Source organism: Zea mays, chromosome 3 (assembly GCF_902167145.1).
Source record: "Zea mays cultivar B73 chromosome 3, Zm-B73-REFERENCE-NAM-5.0, whole genome shotgun sequence".
Lineage (NCBI taxonomy): Eukaryota > Viridiplantae > Streptophyta > Magnoliopsida > Poales > Poaceae > Zea > Zea mays.
In genome coordinates this window covers 118,381,570-118,400,011 of record NC_050098.1, presented here as the reverse complement: position 1 = coordinate 118,400,011, position 18,442 = coordinate 118,381,570, and the positions used below count along the sequence as shown (strand labels likewise).

General features: G+C 42.6%; 1 protein-coding gene across 2 annotated transcripts; it reads left to right on the top strand.

The window, feature by feature from the left end:
• The first annotated feature begins 2,694 nt into the window (after nt 1–2,694).
• Nucleotides 2,695–13,555, top strand: LOC100382051 (putative RING zinc finger domain superfamily protein). 2 transcript variants are annotated; one of them, XM_008674893.4, is made up of 8 exons: nt 2,695–3,261; nt 4,326–4,425; nt 5,360–5,690; nt 5,796–6,217; nt 6,313–6,363; nt 7,007–7,079; nt 12,192–12,369; nt 12,910–13,555. In XM_008674893.4, exons 1-7 carry the CDS (start codon nt 2,952–2,954, stop codon nt 12,324–12,326), a joined length of 1,422 nt encoding a protein of 473 aa, XP_008673115.1. In that variant the 5' UTR covers nt 2,695–2,951; the 3' UTR covers nt 12,327–12,369; nt 12,910–13,555. The 2 variants fall into 2 exon arrangements, with proteins under 2 accessions (XP_008673115.1, NP_001168287.1); NM_001174816.1 differs by lacking the exon at nt 12,192–12,369 and having other exon boundaries at nt 2,750–3,261; nt 12,910–13,554.
• The last annotated feature ends 4,887 nt before the right edge of the window (nt 13,556–18,442 follow it).

Sequence of the window (18,442 nt, the reverse complement as noted above, 5' to 3'; positions counted from 1 at the left end):
CTTGCTTCGCTATTTTACTTTCGGTGTTTAGTCCTGCAGTACACTTTACACTTTGTTAGATGAATTAAAACAATTAGTTTGTTCTGAGGACCTTCGACAGAAAGAGACCCCAACAACACCAACAAGAGCTAGCAGCCTAGCATGCCTGCGGTAGACACATGGCTTTAAACGCACCAAGGAACGTAACAGAATGATAATACCGATAAATACCAGTTAAACTGATGTTGACCATATTCTTCGGTAGACTCCTGGCCATCTCTCGGAAAGATCCATCGAGGAGGAGTACCTAGAGGCTGTCCTAGATCAGCAAGACCACCTAGAATATCGTAAAATCATATAGCAAGATGTGACAAACGACAAAAAGTGAAAATGAATAAAAGAGATAATAGTTGTATTTTAAATCGATTGGAAGTTGAATACTCGAACCAACCGTAATCCTCTCATATAAAGAGGGGATGGCCTTGGTACCGGTACTAAATAGCTCAAAAACAAAAACACGTTATCTAACTTTCTCACGTTAAACCCGACTTAGAAACAAATCAAATCGATTTAGAATTTAGACAAATCCGTCCGAGACGATTTTTACTAGTCCTAGCATCACACATTTAGGGATGAAAACGGGACGGATACAGTCGGATACATGGTCATCCCGTATCCTACCCTAATGTATTTCTCTCGGGGATACGGGTAGTTAAGATTCGGAACGGATATAGGATGGGACCGGGTAATAATCCCGCCGGGTAAGAAACGGATAACAGATACTACTCGGGTAGGTACCAGATAATTGTCGGGTAGTTCGTCCCGATGATATTAATTGTCCAACCATCCAACAAATACATAAATTATGCAATACATAATCATGTATATGATAGATCAAATGTAGGAAAGGAAACGATAAAATTGACATCATGCAGTTCAAAGTTACTAATCACGATGACATTGTAGAACCAATACCACAATATTAAAAATTCATAAAATATTCTAGTTTCACTCAAAAATTGCAAATAAGTTATAAAAACTAATAAACATTTTATACGAAGATAACTCAAATCCTCAAATGATAATGATAAAGTAAAATATTGATTATGTTGAAACTTGGATACTTACAGTCATTTCACAAGTAACTCATACAAATAAGTGAAAGTGAAATGGAAGAAACGCGTGCATCTTATAGATCTTAAGATCCAAACATTTTTTTATGGTTATATATGAACATATGTTGTGCCTCCGTAAAATTTCATGATTTTTTGAGGCTATTTATACATCTATTAATTTCTTGTCATAGGAAATCATCAAAATACAATTAAATCCATAAAATAATGTAGCATCGATCGAAAATTGCAAATAAGTTTCCAATACTAATAAATAGTCTCTACAAAGATAACCTTAAGTTCCCACGTGAAGATAACATTAAGTCCCCCATATAAAAATGATAAAGTATATTAATTTGATATAAATTTGGACATTATTCCAATGATTTTGGCCTAAAGATATTTTTAAACAAAAATTTGATATATTACAAAGTTATAGATCTCTTCGAGCTCTACAATTTTCATATAAACTTTATCTTCATCCGATTTCATATGTAAAAGTTATGATTTTATAACTATATTATTATGCAGGAAATGAAAAACGGGTACCCGAATTCCGGGCACCCGTATCCGACCCGACTATCCGGGTATTTATCGGGTAGTTCTCGCTCCGTATCCGACCCGAATCCGAAACTTTAGTATCCGGGTATTACCCGTATTCGTCCCGAATATAAAAATACTCAAATTCGTATAAAAAACAGGTATTTATACTATCCATATCCGGTACCCGATGGGTATACCCGACCCGTTTTTCATCCCTAGACACATTCGGCAATAATTAATCTTGCTAGACCGATTTCACTCTGACCTAGTCAACTTTAGACACCCGATCTAACTGGCTATGAATACTAGCCATAGTAACCTTAGGAGGCCACTTTACAAGGCCATTATTACTAGCAAAGGGGAATCACAACAAATGTCTATAAAAACTCTTAGACCCGGTTTGTTTTGTTGAAATTGAATTTCATTTTAATAATTATAATTTAGACAAAACTAATTAAGTTCATATATTTATATATGTAATATATTTGTATATTATTCTAAATCATACGAGAAATATAGTTATATACTACATTTATATGATAAGTTTGGAAAGTGGTAGAATGTCACATTTTTAAAAAAATAGCCTATTATATTAGTAAGATTCTAATTCCTCAAAATTAAAGGAAACAAATGGGACCTTAGAGTATCTCAAACAAAAAGTTCTACATTTGACTTCTAAAAATTAAAATATAATCTGATTTGAAGTGTTTAGGGCACCGAAACATTTGGAGCTCCAACGGTTCGATAATAGGGTTTAGCATATCAGGTCTTATATTTATGGTACGAGAGAACGAGTCATATTATTATTTGATGATTTTTTTGAAATAGAACTATATTAAAGCATATTTTAGGTGCTAGTCATATATTTCAAAATACAAGTACAACAGAAACAAATTTCATGCACGACTCACAGTAGATCTAAGAAAACAGCACAGCAGCAGGGCATATAGTTCCAAACACGTTGGTTTTATTCGTCACACGAAAAGCGCCGCAAAAGGTAAAGAAAGAAAAAAACAAAAGAAAAAGAAAAGGAATGGCGAAATAACAAAACCACCTCTGCACCTCCATAACTCCATTGCCTTTCGTCCTTCGTCTTCTCGTTCCTCGATAAGCACGTAATAAATAAACAAATTTCATTTTTTTCTCGGTCGTCCTCCTCTGCTTCGACTCTCTTCTCCAACTCCGCCTCGGCGTCGTCGTGCGCTTCGATCTTTCCCATTTCCAACCGGAGGGGAGGCGTCGGCGCAATAATAGGAGGCGCCTTTGTTTCGCCCATCGCCGGCATGGGGAACTAGCTTCGTGGCTGGGCCCCACGCCATGCAAACCAGTGAGACCACCGGGACCGCATCGCCGCCGGCTGTTGAGCCGGAGGCCGAGGACAAGGTGGAAGAGGGGGCGCGGGCGAATGAGGAGGCGGCGGCGAAGGTGGGCGGCGACGACGAGGATGACTGGGAATCGGAGCATGAGGGGAGGAGAGGCAGGCGGCAGCGGTGCCGGCGAGGCGGTGCGGCGGGGGACAGCGCCGTGGCCATGGTGAAGCGGGAGCTGCTCACGCGCTGCTTGACGTGCCCGCTCTGCGACCACCTGCTCCGGCAGGCCACCACCATCTCCGAGTGCCTCCATACATGTGAGCCATTCCTGCTCTGCTTTGCCTGCTCCGCCGCCCCGCCGATCCCGGCGGGCTCGAACGCTTGCATATTTACGATGGTTCCGTGCGTTCTCCGAGGGTTTCCCGCGACGGCGATTGGATTCCACAAGCGTCCGCCTCGTCCTTGGGGTTACTCTGTAGGATTTGGTCGCCCGGGGTCCGGGGACGTGGGTCGTCGCCGTCGGGCGCTGCCGTTTCCGCTGGCCCAGCGACGCTGTACGGCCTTCTCGTCGCCCATGCGTGATTGCGATTCTCGACGTGCGTGCATTCGGGCCGTGCTGTAGTTTTGCCTCTCGAGTCTCGACTCCACGTAAATCTAGTTCGAGCTGACCATGTTTGGTAGCTTCCTTGCTTTTCAGACTGAGCTGCGATTCTGTTTATTCAATCGTGATACAATGTTGCATCAATGCTGGGCTTCAAATGTGTGCATTTTACGTGGACTTTGATTCCTGTGCTGTTCATTGACAATCTTTGCTCCAATCCGTGAAATGCTTTGGCTCCTGTTGACATAATGTTCAGGAGAACGTCATGTAAGCCTCCCGTGCTGTGATTTGAGTTGCTAGTCAGTTTGAGTTCATGGTTAACATTAGTCCCCCTCTGGCCCTCTTGATATTCAGTGCGAGTTCAACTAATGTTGTCCTGTAATCAGTGGAACTGTACACAAAGCTTTTGAGGCCACAATGTGCAATCATAGACCGTAAATATTTGCAAACTATTTGATTACTCTGCATGTGTGAGTGGATTGGTGCAACTGTTCATGTTGTATGTGCTTTTGAAATAGTAGGATAAATATGAATCTCATGTTATATGGTACATGCTAGTACAAATATCGATGTCTTGTTCCTTTGCATGTGTCATTTCACTTCTCATGATATGGATATTTTGCAATAGGAACATCCCTTTTGTTTTCAATTGAAAAGAACTTCTGTGTAGGCAGCAAATTTCTATTCTATGTGAAATGAAGCATTGCGTTGTGCCTTATTCAAATTCTTTATATTATGAAGTTCTCACCTCTATTGTTCTGTGTTCTTTGTATTATGCAGTTTGTAGAAAGTGTATCTATAAAAAGCTCAATGATGAGGATCTGGACCACTGTCCAGTATGTAAAATTGATCTGGGCTGCACTCCAGTCGAGAAGCTTAGGTATTTTTCTCGTGACCCTTCTCTTTATGAAACTGTAGAGTGAGCAATCGGAATTTTAGTTCTATGACAAATGTTTTGCTTTGCTAAATATTCTTTAACTTTTTTACTTCTAAATACATGTTTCAGCACTCCTTGACTTCACAACTAAGTTTCCTTGATTTCATGCTGTTAGCATATATTTCCATTGGATAGCAAGCTGGCAGAACAAAAACATTGGCCACAAAATCATCATATTTGATAGTTGCTCTAAATTGCAGATAGTAATGAACAAAGTTAGACCACGAATCTACAATTCTACAGTTTGAAGTACTCATAACTTTCTTGATAAGCTTGAACATAGCTATATTGTTTTGCATATAATTTAGATTTTAGCTGATCTTCTGGAAATGTTGTACAGTTGAGAATAGTATATGTTTTCTGCTATCGACCATGCTAGCTTATCTCAAGTATAAGATATTTCTGTAGCTTGCTTTCTTGAATCCTCTGAGGTTCATGCCAAAGAAATGCCTAGTGGTACAAAATGTTTCACTCACCATGAAGCTCTCAAATAAGAATTCCTGTGAATCTTCTGCCAGAAACGCATTTGGTGATTGACAGCTGGTGTTCATTCATTCTTATCTATTGTCATTTTGAGCTTTGCTAACACCAAAGCATAGCTACCATTACACTGCTGTGTTTTCTGGGCGTCTTCACATCCATTTGTCTTCAATAAAGTGAAGGTTTCTATTTATGAGACTTCACTGTGTTGTTAGAACAAAGGAATGCTTGTCTTCTGAAACCCAATTGAATGTTTATATTGGCTATTTGACCAAGATAGTTTCCCTTTCTTCATCATGTTGCTCTTCTGATTTAGAGAAAAATTTCAGTGGATGCAAATTTGTTAGCATGTATCTTTTATCCCTCTCATCCTAACTTTTTGATGTATTGATTTCAGAGCTGATCATAATATACAAGATGTGAGGTCAAAATTTTTTCCATTCAAAAGAAAGAAGGTTAATGCTGAAGAAGCCGAATCTCCTATTATGCTGCCTGTTAAAGTTAAAGAGAGGTCTATCTCATCGTTGGTGGTCAATACACCTAGAGTAACCCCAGCAGCTTTGACAGGGAGGCGAACAAGAGCGGTTACCAGGAAGGCTGCCGCATTGCGTGGCCTTGGTCCTATCATTGTGGATCCTTTAAAAAAGGACAACGATAACCCAAATAAGCAAACTGATAATTCAAGCTTGCTAGATAGCTTGAACAAAATACCTCAAACAAGAAGACAGGTAATCAAATATCATCTCCTATTATGTATCTTTGGAGTATGTTTCATGAATGTGTATCAGAATGGATCAATGAAAGAATGGTGAATTTCATGGTAACATTTGCAGTTATTGTCGAATGGGGACACAACAAGTCATCTCTCTGTTAAAGATAAAGCAGGTGATAATAAGGACCTGGATAAGTCCGAGTTCTGGAAACCTTTGAATTGTCTTGTAGAAGCTGCAAGCAAAACAAAGCCCCTGACAAGTGCACCAAGGCCAGCTTTGAAGGGAGATAAGCCCAGAAAATCTCCGAGTAGTGATAGCGAACATTCTAGCAGAACAAAGACTAGGGAGCCTCTTCAGAAGTCCAAAGCTGAAGTTGACAAAAGCGATCCCGGGCCAATAGTGATGCTTAGAAAGAGAGGGCGGCCTGGCCGGAAGAGGAAAAATCCCCTACCTGAAACAAATGCAGATTCCACTGCTACAGCTATCCAGGCCAGGAAGGCATTGAGCCCAATATGGTTTTCATTGATTGCCTCGTTTGACCAGTAAGTCGTATCATAGTATCAGCTGTCATAGTTTAGTCGAAGCAATATATTATATGTAGTCCATCCCTGATCTTCTGTTACATAATTGTTTCCAGGAAAGGTGTCCCTCCTTTGCCTCAGATACCTGCACACTATTTGAGAATAAAGTGAGCTCATATTACTTTGTTCATCTACTGATGCACAAATGGTTTTGATTTTGATATTAATAATTTCTAAACCTGCATCCAGAATTGAAGTTTCTTGGCATTGAATCATTATCGTAACTCAAAGTGACCATAGAACAAGTTATTATTCTATGGACAGCTACAGAACAAACTTCTCTATATATAAATAAAGGAGAAGCGTGAAGCAGAGAACTTAGAAATGAATACTACTATGTTTTTCATTGGTCAAAGCTGACGGCGTCACCCACAAATGCATGTCTCAGCCTAACTTAAGATAAATACATAACACTAGTAACCTCAAAACTGTAACCTTGTGGTGCGTAAGACTACATTCTCTGTTTTCAATTTAGCTATCAGTTTCATGTGTTTTTTTGTCCCTGGAATCAAATAGGGCGGTTAGTCTGTTAGTCAGGCGCTTCTCAACTGCTCTCACTTCACAATACATTATGTAATGCAAGCATATTAGTTAGCTCAGTTGAGCATGTGTGGTCCTCAGTAGTAGTCTAGAAACATCTCACGGTTCGATTGTGACCACAATGTCCTCCTACTGCTAGCTATTTGTTTTATTTATTTAACTAAAGAATCAGGTTATGTCAAATGTGGCTAATACATTACCAAATGATAGGGATGGGAGCATACCCGCGTCATCTATTCAAAAGTACATTGTGCAGAAGCTCAGTCTTCTAAGCGAATCCGAGGTAATATTTCGACCTTCTATATTTTTTATTAACTATTTGTTGAAGATTGTTCGATAGTGTTTATGTGGGGTAGGTCAGGCATGGTAGACACAAGATATAGCTGCGAGATGCGATCTGATATGATGCCCTCATAGGGTTCCCTCGCCCCTCCTTTTATACTCTAAGGAGGGACGACAACTACATGATAGGGACAATGTCGGTTACCAAGTCGGTGATGTGACCGAGTCGGTACCAAGTTGTACATGAGTCCAACTCTATCTTTATCTGTTGAGATCTTTGTCATATCTTTTATTCCGATGAGATCTTTTCGCTTTAGGCTCTCTCATGGTCTTGATCGTCGAGTCCCTAGGTTCGTGGTCGAGCCCATGGACCCTTCTGTCTAGGCTCTTATCCATGAAGCTTGATCTGGGTACCCATGATACACATTATTGACAGTAGCCCCCTGATTCTCATTTGCCCAAGTCATTGATTTAGTCAAACAAGATTACTCTTGTGAATCTTTTGGAATGACTTCAATCATCATGTTCGCTTTGATTTGTATTTGACCAAGACAAGTTTGGGCTCTCGATGCGAGATAATACCCTACGTCCTGTGTGTTGGTGGCTATTGCTTATGATCTGCCCTCTTGTGGTGCCTTGTTGCTCCTTTTATAATCTAAAGAGGGGGCGGTTACGAGAAGGTTATCTGGTACCCTACCAGATTAGATACGTATTAGCCTAGCCGAGTCTTACAAGGATTGTTATTCCTATCTTATCTTTACATGCAAATTTTCCTTATCATCCGGATTCTATCATATTTACATGGGCATGGACCTTATTTACTTATCTAATAAGATTCTACATATTTATCTTTTCTGGACAAGTCATGCATCCCTCTGACATGTGGGACGAGTCCTTGGATAGCGCAGTGGAGACCTCGCACCCACTTGTCAGGGTCTTGTTTGTTGAAGTGCTCTTAAGTACCTCTGGTATGTATCCTTAATAGTAGCCTTGAGTCTAATTTGGCAGAGTTGATAGCTCGAGTAGATTGGACTCTCACATTGATTTCTGTCTACTAAGCTTTGCATCTAGTATTTTAAGTTGTTCCCAAGGTAGCCGAGCCCTCTACTTCAATGTGTAGCTTCCGAGTCTAGGGATTGGCCTTTTACTGTTCAGGACTAGAGCTCTAGATTATGTCGATTCGCATCGCTTATGCTTCCAGCTTATCATTAAAAGAGTTCACGACGCTTGGACTGCCGCTATAACTTATATACAGACCTGCTCCACGACCCTTGGTCTTCCACACATGACACTCCCATCACTTTCCAGAGCATTCATTTTCTTGCTGATTCATTCTCCTGAGCGTTCCACAAACCCTAGTTTCCACAACCATCGCCAGATCTCGAGTTGTAGGCATGGTTGCTTCACATCCACATGAATTTGAGGCCTTTATCGCCAATTCGAAAGAAGTGCAGACTCTAGCAGCGATAGGGTTGCTTCAGGAGAAGAGCTTCATCCAGTGGAACCTTGTAGGAAATGATTCTTTCCCTATGCCTGATGCTGACGAAGTAGTGGTCTTTCATCAATTCTTCCTACATGGATTTGGTCTCCCCACTTCTCAATTCTTTAGGGAGCTATTACACTATTATCAGATAGAGCTCATCCATTTGAACCCTAATTTCATCCCGCACATAGCCATTTTCTCTCACCTCTGTGAGGCTTATCTAGGAATTCCTCTCTTCCCCCCCTTTCAATACATTTTCTTCCTCTGCCCCTGACTAAGAAAAGAGCAACATGCGGTAATGGGGGGTAGAAGTCTAGTTGCGTTGCCGACACCAATACTTAGATTGTCCGCTAAAGACCTCCCACAAGAACTGGCATAAATGTTGGTTCTATGTGGGGAACCACGAGCCAAAGCTAGAGTGGATGAGTGATCAAGCTTCGAAATTCGTTGAGGCTACCATGGCAGCGATGAAGAGGATAGAAGATATGAAGGAATTCGTTCTCTCAGTCGTACATGTGGCTGGCTACTGGATCCAGCGTCGAGTCCCTCCCTACGCGAGAAGGCAAACTATGCCTAGAAATATGGTGGGTTGATTGACCCTTCTCAGTCTTCATCAGACAAGGTTGAGTTGCCAACGACCAAGAAGTACTTATCCTAGATCTTTAACTCCATATGTGACTGACCAGAGGGTTGCTTCATCGAAGCATACTTGTTGATAGTACCACGTCCGAAGGTATGTCATATAACTTTGTCATTTCACCTTGTATTTCGAGTTACTTGATTCAGACTTGAATATTCTTTAATCTGAGTTAGATGTTGGTGTTGTATTGGCCTTCACATGAACCTGCATGGATCCCTAAGAACTACGAAGAGTCTTGATCGAGCCATTTTCCAAAGCAACTGGCCGAGAGGGCTCCTGTCGTATTGCCTCGACCAACCTCGCTTATTCCTCCAATAGGAGGAAGAAAGCGGTGATTCGACTCGTTGACTCAGACGATGACGACGAAGACACACCCCTCCAGCGCTAGCGGTGCAACATTCAAATCTGGACACCACCACATCCTTAAAAGGATAGCCCAGAGCTAGCGGAGAAGACTACGGTCGACCCTAACATGACTCTATCGTCGGGTCGAAGAACAAGGATGACTTGGTCTCCAAGATCGAGTCTTGGGGAGGCTCCTCTGCTCAACTGGAGAGAAAGATTAAGAAGTCTGCAAGGTATGACTCAAAATGTAGTTATTTCTGCTTTGAGTAAGAGTACATTAATAACAAGCATCGAATGTAACAGAAAATCGATGGAACTGCTGAAAGATAAGGTGAGTTCCATGCAACCTAAGGCCGACCCATCGACTGGTGTGCCTGTCAGAGTTGAGCCTTCCATCGCCGCGCTAGAGCCATTGGCCAAGATATATTCCAGGACTGAGCCTTCCAAAGCACCCGAGGGTGCGACTGCGACTCCCCTGACGTCTCCTAGGGTTGCTCCAGCTGCATCTGTCGCCACCGAGCCTGTCACGGTACCAATCGAGCCCTTAGTCGTGTCGACCGAGCCCCCTGTTACGCCGACCGAGCCTCCAGTCGTATTAGCCAAACCTATGATCATGCCAGCCGAGCCCCTGGTCGCACCAAGTCCACCACCTGCCTTCGCGAAGCCGTCTTGAAACTCGACCACTTATAAAGTCATCAAGTCTTTATTGTAACTTGAGGTTGTTGTTGTGGTGCATTCCTGGATTGAAAGTAGCCTAGAGGGGGGTGAATAGGCTAATCTGAAAATTTTCAACACAAACTTTGAAAGATTGTTAAATCCATAGTTCAACTGGTGCAGGCCGGTTCAACTGCTACGTGGGCAAGTTGAACCACTCTGAACCAATCCAACTGTTTTGCAAACTTTATACTATTATCTAAGCGAAAATGTAAGTTGCGAAACCTTTCGAGAAGTGGAATGTAAATAAGTCAAAATGTGGATAGTGAATATATGATAGCTATTTCACTACAAGATCCACACGACGAGAAAATCTATATGTCTATCTTGCTAACAAAAATATCTCAAGCGCAAAGCAAGCAAGAACGTGAGACACAAGATTTATCCCGAGGTTCGGCTACACCACAAAGGTGTCCTACTCCCCGTTGAGGAGCCCACAAAGGGCCGGGCCTTTTTCAACCCTAATCCTCCAAAACCCGACCACCAAGGTCAAGGGATTCCTTATCTCAAATGTTGCTCACAAGAGCGGAATTACAAACTTCTTGGGGTCGTCACCTCAACCGTCTTGAAACCTAGGGTTTCAAGAACACCAAGAACGCACAAGAGGTGTTTGGAACAAGCTCAAGATCTTAAATGAGATGAGAGAGGAAAATCAAAATCGTGAGCACAAGCACAAACCTCACACCCAAGAGCTCCTCCAACAAAGTTGAATCTAGAGCAAGGTTTAAGTGTGAGAGAGAGGGGAGAGGAGTACTTTTGTCTCGAGTTAGGTGAGCAATAAATGTGGGGGTGTTCAGCCCCTTGAAGAGAGGGTTGTGGGGTCCTATTTATAGTCACGACTCAAAAGCTAGATGTTTGACCTAGGACCCCATTAAAGACCGGTTGAACCGCCCCCTAGGGCGGTTGAACTGCCCCTGGCAGGTCAGGCAGACTGACCTGCAGTCTGACCAGACTGACCAGACCGGTTGAACCCCCCCTTAGGGCGGTTGAACCGCCCCTGACATCTCTGGCGACTTGTCTGCCAGTCTGACTGGCAGACTGTTGGTCATAAGTCAGAGGGGTCAGAGACCAGTTGAACTGTCCCTCAGGACCAGTTCAGCTGGTCTTGACCAGAGAGTTTAGGAGAGAAAACCCCAGCTCAACTGCCCGGAGGCAAGTTCAGCTGGTGTATGGTCAAAGAGGTTCACAACTGAAGTTGAAGTTCAGCTGGAGTTGAAAAAGCTCAACTCAGCTGAAGTTCAGCTCAGCTGAAAAGCTCAAATGTAGTTGAAAAAGCTCAACTCAGCTGAAGTTTAGTTCAGCTGAAAAGCTCAACTGCAGTTGAACAAGTTCAGCTGCTTTTCAACAGGAACACTCTAGGTTTCTCAAACCTAACCACGGTCAACCATAGAATGTTAAAGAGATTTTTGGTTTTCAAAAATTGCTTTTGAATTTGGGGGCTTGAGCTATAGCAAACACCATTACTTGTGCGAAAACTACTAAGGAAGAATTACATCATGCAACTCAAGATTTACAGAGTTTTATACGTCCGTCGCATGAAGTCCTTGCAAGGAACCTGCATAGTGTTTCTTTTTGTCCCTGCTATTCCCTTTAGTTCCTGTACATTCTAAATATATACTTGGAACAAAAACGTTAGTACCCTTATTTGTTTTGTCATTAGATCACCAAAATCCTCACTTACGGTTGATTGCACTTACATGGATATTGAGGAGGTCTTGCGCGAGGTCAAGATTCTCGTGGTCGACGACGAATATCATGATGTTTTGGTTCTCTTCGGGCAGTACCTAGTTGCCTAGATTGACCTGGTCGAAGATTGTCGACAATTGGAGAAAGCCAGCCAATATGCCTTAGATTTTTATCAACATCATTAGGTACATTTGTGGCTTGTATTTTGTCGAATAGGTCCCCATTTCTGATAACTCCGTTGACAGGAAATTCTCAATGAGTCGGCTGAGAAGTCCATACTTCTCATGTTGACACATAAGAAGCTCCAAGCTGTCGAGTCCACTTGGCAAGACTTGGAGATAGAGAAGGCCGCCAGCTCTGAACTGGCGGACATAGTTTAGAAGCTGAGAGACCAGCTCGAAGCAAAGTCACTCGAGCTTGAAGGTATGTGCCCCAACTCTGTAGATAATGATTCTTGCCATTTTTTTTTTGTTTCTGATCATGAAATTGGCTTAGCCTTTAAGTCCCTTGGCCAAACCCCTGAGGTTGCCAAGGGCTTAACATAAAGGTTGGACTCTTCCACCAAGGCCAGTGACTCGACCTTGGTCGAGAAAGCTAGAATGAGCCAAAGTATCGATGAAACGAAGCAAACCTTAGCCGATTTCATGAAGTCATTGAACCAGGAAAGGGCTGCCAAGGAGATCTTGGACCAAAAGCTGAAATTTGCCATGGAGGATAAAGACTTGGCCGAAGAAGACAGAGACATGAAATGGAGCCTTTTGTTGTCTTTACTTTGTTTAAAATTAGACATATCTGACATTAACGTTTCTTATCACCCCCTCGTGTGGCAGGAGATAGTTCGTCTGTTGTCCCCGTTGCAGTTAGGATGCGCATTTCAGAGAGTCTGTTTTAGGCGCGTCTCAGTTCTGATACTATTTCCTTCAGCGTTACAGTTTGTCTGAACAGCTTCTGCTCTGTTTACAGGTCGAAATAAGCTGCTGCGGGCAGACCGTGAACCCTGGGCAACCTGTGCGCAACTTGGTGGAGCGGTGGCTGAGGGTTGGCCCGGCGCGCCCGCTGCACACGGTGATCGGCTCCTCCGGGGGAGATTATGTGATGGTGATAAGCTATGGGCGGCCCAAGTCCGCGTCCTGTTAAAACCATATCACCATCGACGGCCTGGCGAGGTCGATTCCTAGTTCGAACAAGGGTTGGTGCCGCCGCCGCTGCCGCCGCCGGGGAAGAGGCCGTCGACAGATAAACTCAAGCAGCGGTAGCGGGCTGCTCTGCCGCAGCAGCTCGTCCTCTCACCGGCGTGTTCTTTAAGGATCTGTTCGTTCGTTCGTTGTTGCCATACATGCACATGTGATGGAAGTCGCTGTAATTTGGTAGTACTTGGTAGGCTGTGAGTGAGAACTGACGTTTAGGTTGGAGGCGAGATCGTTAACCTGAGCTTAAGTGTTGGGGGCGATGAGTCCGCCGTGTATGGGAGAGGCGCTGCTGGTTCAGTTCTTTTTCCTCCGTTTTTTTTTTCACTTCTTGAAGGGAAAAACACACACAAATACATAATGTACTACCTCCGTTTATTTGTCCTGAACTAATATCCAGCCGTGACTGATTCGGATCGTTACCCTCTGCAGTTACATTTTTAGCCTTGAAGGTTTGCTATCTGATGATGTAACTTGCAGTCTCCTCCGGCATGTCGAAGATGGTACTTGTGGCATCTTTGTTCAGTCATGCACATGAAAAGTTGTGTGTGTGGGGGTGCTATTCTCTTACTCAGAAAAGTTCATGCACATGAAAAGTTCAATCAGAAAAGATGTAACAGATGGTGACAAGTGATGACCACCACAGACAGCCTTTTCTGACCGTCCGGCCGGACAAGTCATGCGCAGTGCACAGGCCTACATAATCTGCACTAGAGATGACAATAGATCTAGTTAAAAACCCTATTAGAGCCCGTTTGGCACAGCTCCTGATTCTAAGCGAGGATCTGGAGAAGCCGTACCAAACGGGTATTTTTTTAAACTGATTCTCGTGTGGAGCCGAAAGATTGAGAGTCGTTTTTGTGAAGAAAGGTGGGATCTAAGGGCCCGTTTGGCACATCTCCAGCTCCTGATTCTAAGTGAGGATCTGGAGAAGCCGTGCCAAACGGGTATTTTTTTAAACTGATTCTCGTGTGGAGCCGAAATATTGTGGCTGTTGCATCTCTTTTATCATGGTACTATGCATCATATGTTGATAAGAATGAGCCAAGGGCAACAACATTTTCTGGTATTGCTTGGGTCATGGAAGCATTGAACAATCCAAAAGAATGCTACAACATGTTTAGGATGGAACCAGCTCTATTATACAATTTGCATGATGAGTTGGTAAGAGACTTTGGTCTATCCTCTTCCATCCATATGAGCTCTATGTAATCTTTAGGATTGTTTCTTGTTATTTGTGGTCATGCTTGGTCATTCATTGTCGTCCAAAAGGATTTCAAGCACTCTAATGAAACAATTAGCAGAAAATTCAGTGATGTCCTAAATTGCATGGTAGCAATGTCAAAAAGGTACATACAACCAAAGGACCCTAATTTCCATACAGTGCATAGAAGAATTAGCAATGATCAAAGAATGTGGCCTCACTTTAAGGGTTGTATTGGAGCAATTGACGGCACTCATATAAATGCAACGCCTCCAAAGAAAGACTTCATCAGGTTCATGGGAAGGTCTGGTAAACCTACTCAAAATGTGATGGGAGTTGTTGATTTTGATATGCGCTTTATATATGCATCTATTGGACAACCTGGCTCCATGCATGATACTACTGTGTTGTACCATGCACTTGAAGCTGATGAAGATTTATTTCCACACCCCCTTTAGGTAAACAAATGTCAAAAAATTGGTCTACTTTTTGTCCACATATTTTTCAAGGTTCTAACTCAAGTATAATTGTATGTTACAGGAAAGTACTATGTTTTTGATGCTGGATATCCAAATAGGGATGGGTACTTGGCCCCATACAAAGGACAACAGTATCATGTTCCGGAATGGAGAAATGGTCCTCCACCTACTGGTGAGCAAGAGCTCTTCAATCATTTACACTCAAGTCTACGGAATTTTGTTGAACGCACATTTGGTGTATGGAAGATGAAATGGAGAATTCTTCTAAAGATGCCAACTTATCCTATGGACAAACAAAAAATGATTGTTGCTGCTACAATGTGTCTTCACAATTTCATTCGTGAGAATAGTGCATTGGATGAGGACTTTCAGAGATGTGATCGAGACCCAGATTATATCCCTACTATTCCATCCCGTTATAGGCAACATGTCCCTCAGAATGCATCAGATACATCCACCACATGGTCGAGTAGTAGGAACATGAATAGGTTCGGTACTTTGGGAGTCGAGGTGATTAGAAAAGGTGGTTCGTGTCATATTTTGGATATTGTGTCGTGCTAGTTTTATGCAATTTATGGATTAAACATTTGAGACCATTTTATGCACTACTATGATGGGAATATTTTATATGTTATTGTTTCATAATTTTTTTCCGTATATGCATTCTACTTATTGGTTTGTAACAAAGTTGAACTGCAAAGGGTAAAAACAGACAATCGCAGACCACAAACTCTCAGCAGACAAGAATCAGTTTACTTGCCAAACGATTTTAAAAATGATTCTGATTCTCTAGGAGAATCAGGAGGATCAGATCCTCAGGAGGATCATGATTTGGAGCTAAAGAAGCATGAGCTGGAGCTTTGCCAAACGGGCCCTTAGTTTATAGATATGACGGATTTTTATATCTATGAATATAATATGGGGTTATTTGTTATATTCATCGGGTGGGCATGTGTATATTCTCTTACTCTATACCCGTTACCTGATCGAAAACCCGCTAACATATGACATGTGAGTTTGGAATAAGAGACTTACTCTCTCTCTCTCTCATGCATGAATGGGCTTATATGGTGTTGCCATTCAATGTTAAATATTGTTGACCATATGATAAAATTATGTTGGATTAGATGAATTTGTCATGCTAGCACAAAGATAATATGTTATTTTAGTATGTTTCAATATTGATGAGGTATAAGATTTCAATATTTTGTATTCGGTACTTTCAATATTGACGAGCTATAAGATTTCAATATTTTGTATTCGGTACTTACTTTTGCTTTTGCGATTCAAAATGTTGATGTCTACTGTAATTTTAGTGGGTATGGGTACCTGATGGGTGCCTGCTACCCATGGTGGGTATGAGTATGGCATAATTTTGTACCTATGATGGGTGTTGGTCACTTGTTTTCAATTGTTGTATGGAATAAAAATAAGACAACACAATGTTAAAAAAGTAGAAACCTTCGTCCTTGAAGTTGTTATCTCTTCGGCATAACTACTCAAGAACGAAGGTTGAGTGTAGTCGAATGGAATACACAAAAGCATGACGAAGTAGGATATGAGAACTCATCTCATATGCCTTAGCATTTTATTTCTCCTCTCATACAAAACAAGTTTACAATCACACATTCGACTTCTTGATGCAAGATAGCACGAAGGTGTTTTGGAGGCTAAGTTATGCAAAGCTATAGCACCTGGCTAAAGGTACTTTATGCGGGACACTGTTCATCTATTTATAGGGGAGACGAACCGACTTAATACATGATTACAATTGTGCCCTTCACTGTTTACAAATGCCATTAGGGCAGTAGCGTATTTTCTTTAGCTTTGGCTGAGCGGGTTCAAGCCTTCGTCGCCTTCTCCTTTGGCTCGCACCCGAAGCCTTTCTACTGTCGCGCGAAGCTAGCGGTTTTGGATAACGTTCTTCCACTCGCATGTATGTGCGAAGCTTCTCTGCATGCCTTCCTGTCCGAAGATTCACCTCGTCCATTAGTAGAGATTCCTGAAATACACTAGTTTGTGCCAAAGTAAAAAAGGTTAAACGAGTGATCTTCGGATAGCTTTTCCTTGCACCCTTAGGGCGATCATGTGACATAACTAGTCAAAGGACCTTCGACAACATTGGCCAACAATGGGGTAGTGGGTATAGGTATAGGACATTTTTTCTCTAGTGGGTATGGCTTTGTGTACCTATTGGATACCTTACTCACTCCCATCCCTAATTTGCACTCGCCACACTTTTAGTACGAATAAAATGCATGAACAGGTCCAGGTTGAGCAGCTGCAAAATGTGCAAGAGAGAGAGAGAGAGGGAGGGAGTGAGAAATTGATGCTTGATATAGGACAAAAAAACAAAGCATCAGTTTTCTCCTGATGGTTTTCTCCTATTAGTGTATTGTATGTGCTAATGCTACGATCTCATAGAAGGAAGGGGAGAGGTCGACGACGACACGATGGTAGAAGTTGGCGGCGATGACACGAGTGAGGGGAAGGGATGGCTTGGTTGCGGGGAAGAGAGATGAGGGATGATCAAAATAATATTGTCCTTGAATTTAAGTGAGTAAGAAAGAGAGAATTATATAGCGGTCTGAACCGTTAGTTTTGATGGTGTGTTAAGTCTTTGTACAATTTGTTAGGTAGATTTAGTGGAGTTTATGGGTGTGAAAATGATTTAGTTAGGTGAGTTTTGTAAAGTTTAAACTGTGGTATAAATATGGTACGGTGTGGCTGCTCACCTGCTCTTGAGTGTCGCATGTTCATGACAGTTTAACTAAATATATAAAACTATGGACCACCTTTCACACAACTCTCATATTCTTACATGGTAATTAGAGCATCTCTCCCAAAATACATCTAGCTATGATGAGCTTTACTTCTGCCTCTTCTATACATGGACCAGTTCTTGTAGTACCAACGGGCACTAGCTCCACCACAGTTGTTACTGATCGATCGATGGTACCGACTAGCCGAACCGAGCATATATCCGTATGTAGCAACGATATGTTAGCCGTCAGTATCATGTACTATTGGATCCAGACTTAGGTTTCATTTAGGTCCCATCTCTTAAACTTATTAAAGAAGGTATGCATGGGGACCGGTAAAGCTTCTTGCCGAGTGCTGTGGCCGGGACACTCAGCACAGAAGCAACCTTTGTCGAGTGCCTCCTAATGCACTCGATAAAGGAACTGGCAAATGAGCCCACTTGTGCTCTTGTTGCTGAGAGCTAGTCCAGCTGGCACTCGGCAAAGATGGAGCCTTTGCCGAGTGCCTCCTGTTAGACTCTCTGTGTGTGTGGGCCGGCACCACTATTGAGCTATCGACCCATTATGGTTAGGGTCCTGTGAGTCTATATATTGTACCCCATCTCCTATCAATACATCAACCAGTTAATATTCTTACATGGTATCAGAGGATTAGTGTTTGGGCGTGCGCCCCATGGTTGTGGATCTGGCCACCGGCTTCCTCTCCGCTGGCCTCCACCGAGCTCCTCTCCTTGCTGGCCATGGCAGTCATCGCCCCATGGACCCCCTACCTTCCCCTCGGCCGCAGAAGCGTCGCCCGACCCCTGGTCGCCTGGACCCGCGCCGCCTCTCTTTCTGGCCGCGGCTCCCTTTCCTCTCCCCTTT

Excerpts from the sequence above, each read along its gene's own strand:
- LOC100382051 (NM_001174816.1), top strand. The coding sequence starts at position 2,952 with ATGCAAACCAGTGAGACCACCGGGACCGCATCGCCGCCGGCTGTTGAG. Across the intron at positions 6,364-7,006 it reads GCACACTATTTGAGAATAAA|GGATGGGAGCATACCCGCGT; the intron begins GTGAGCTCATAT and ends ACCAAATGATAG. Across the intron at positions 7,080-12,909 it reads GTCTTCTAAGCGAATCCGAG|GTCGAAATAAGCTGCTGCGG; the intron begins GTAATATTTCGA and ends CTCTGTTTACAG.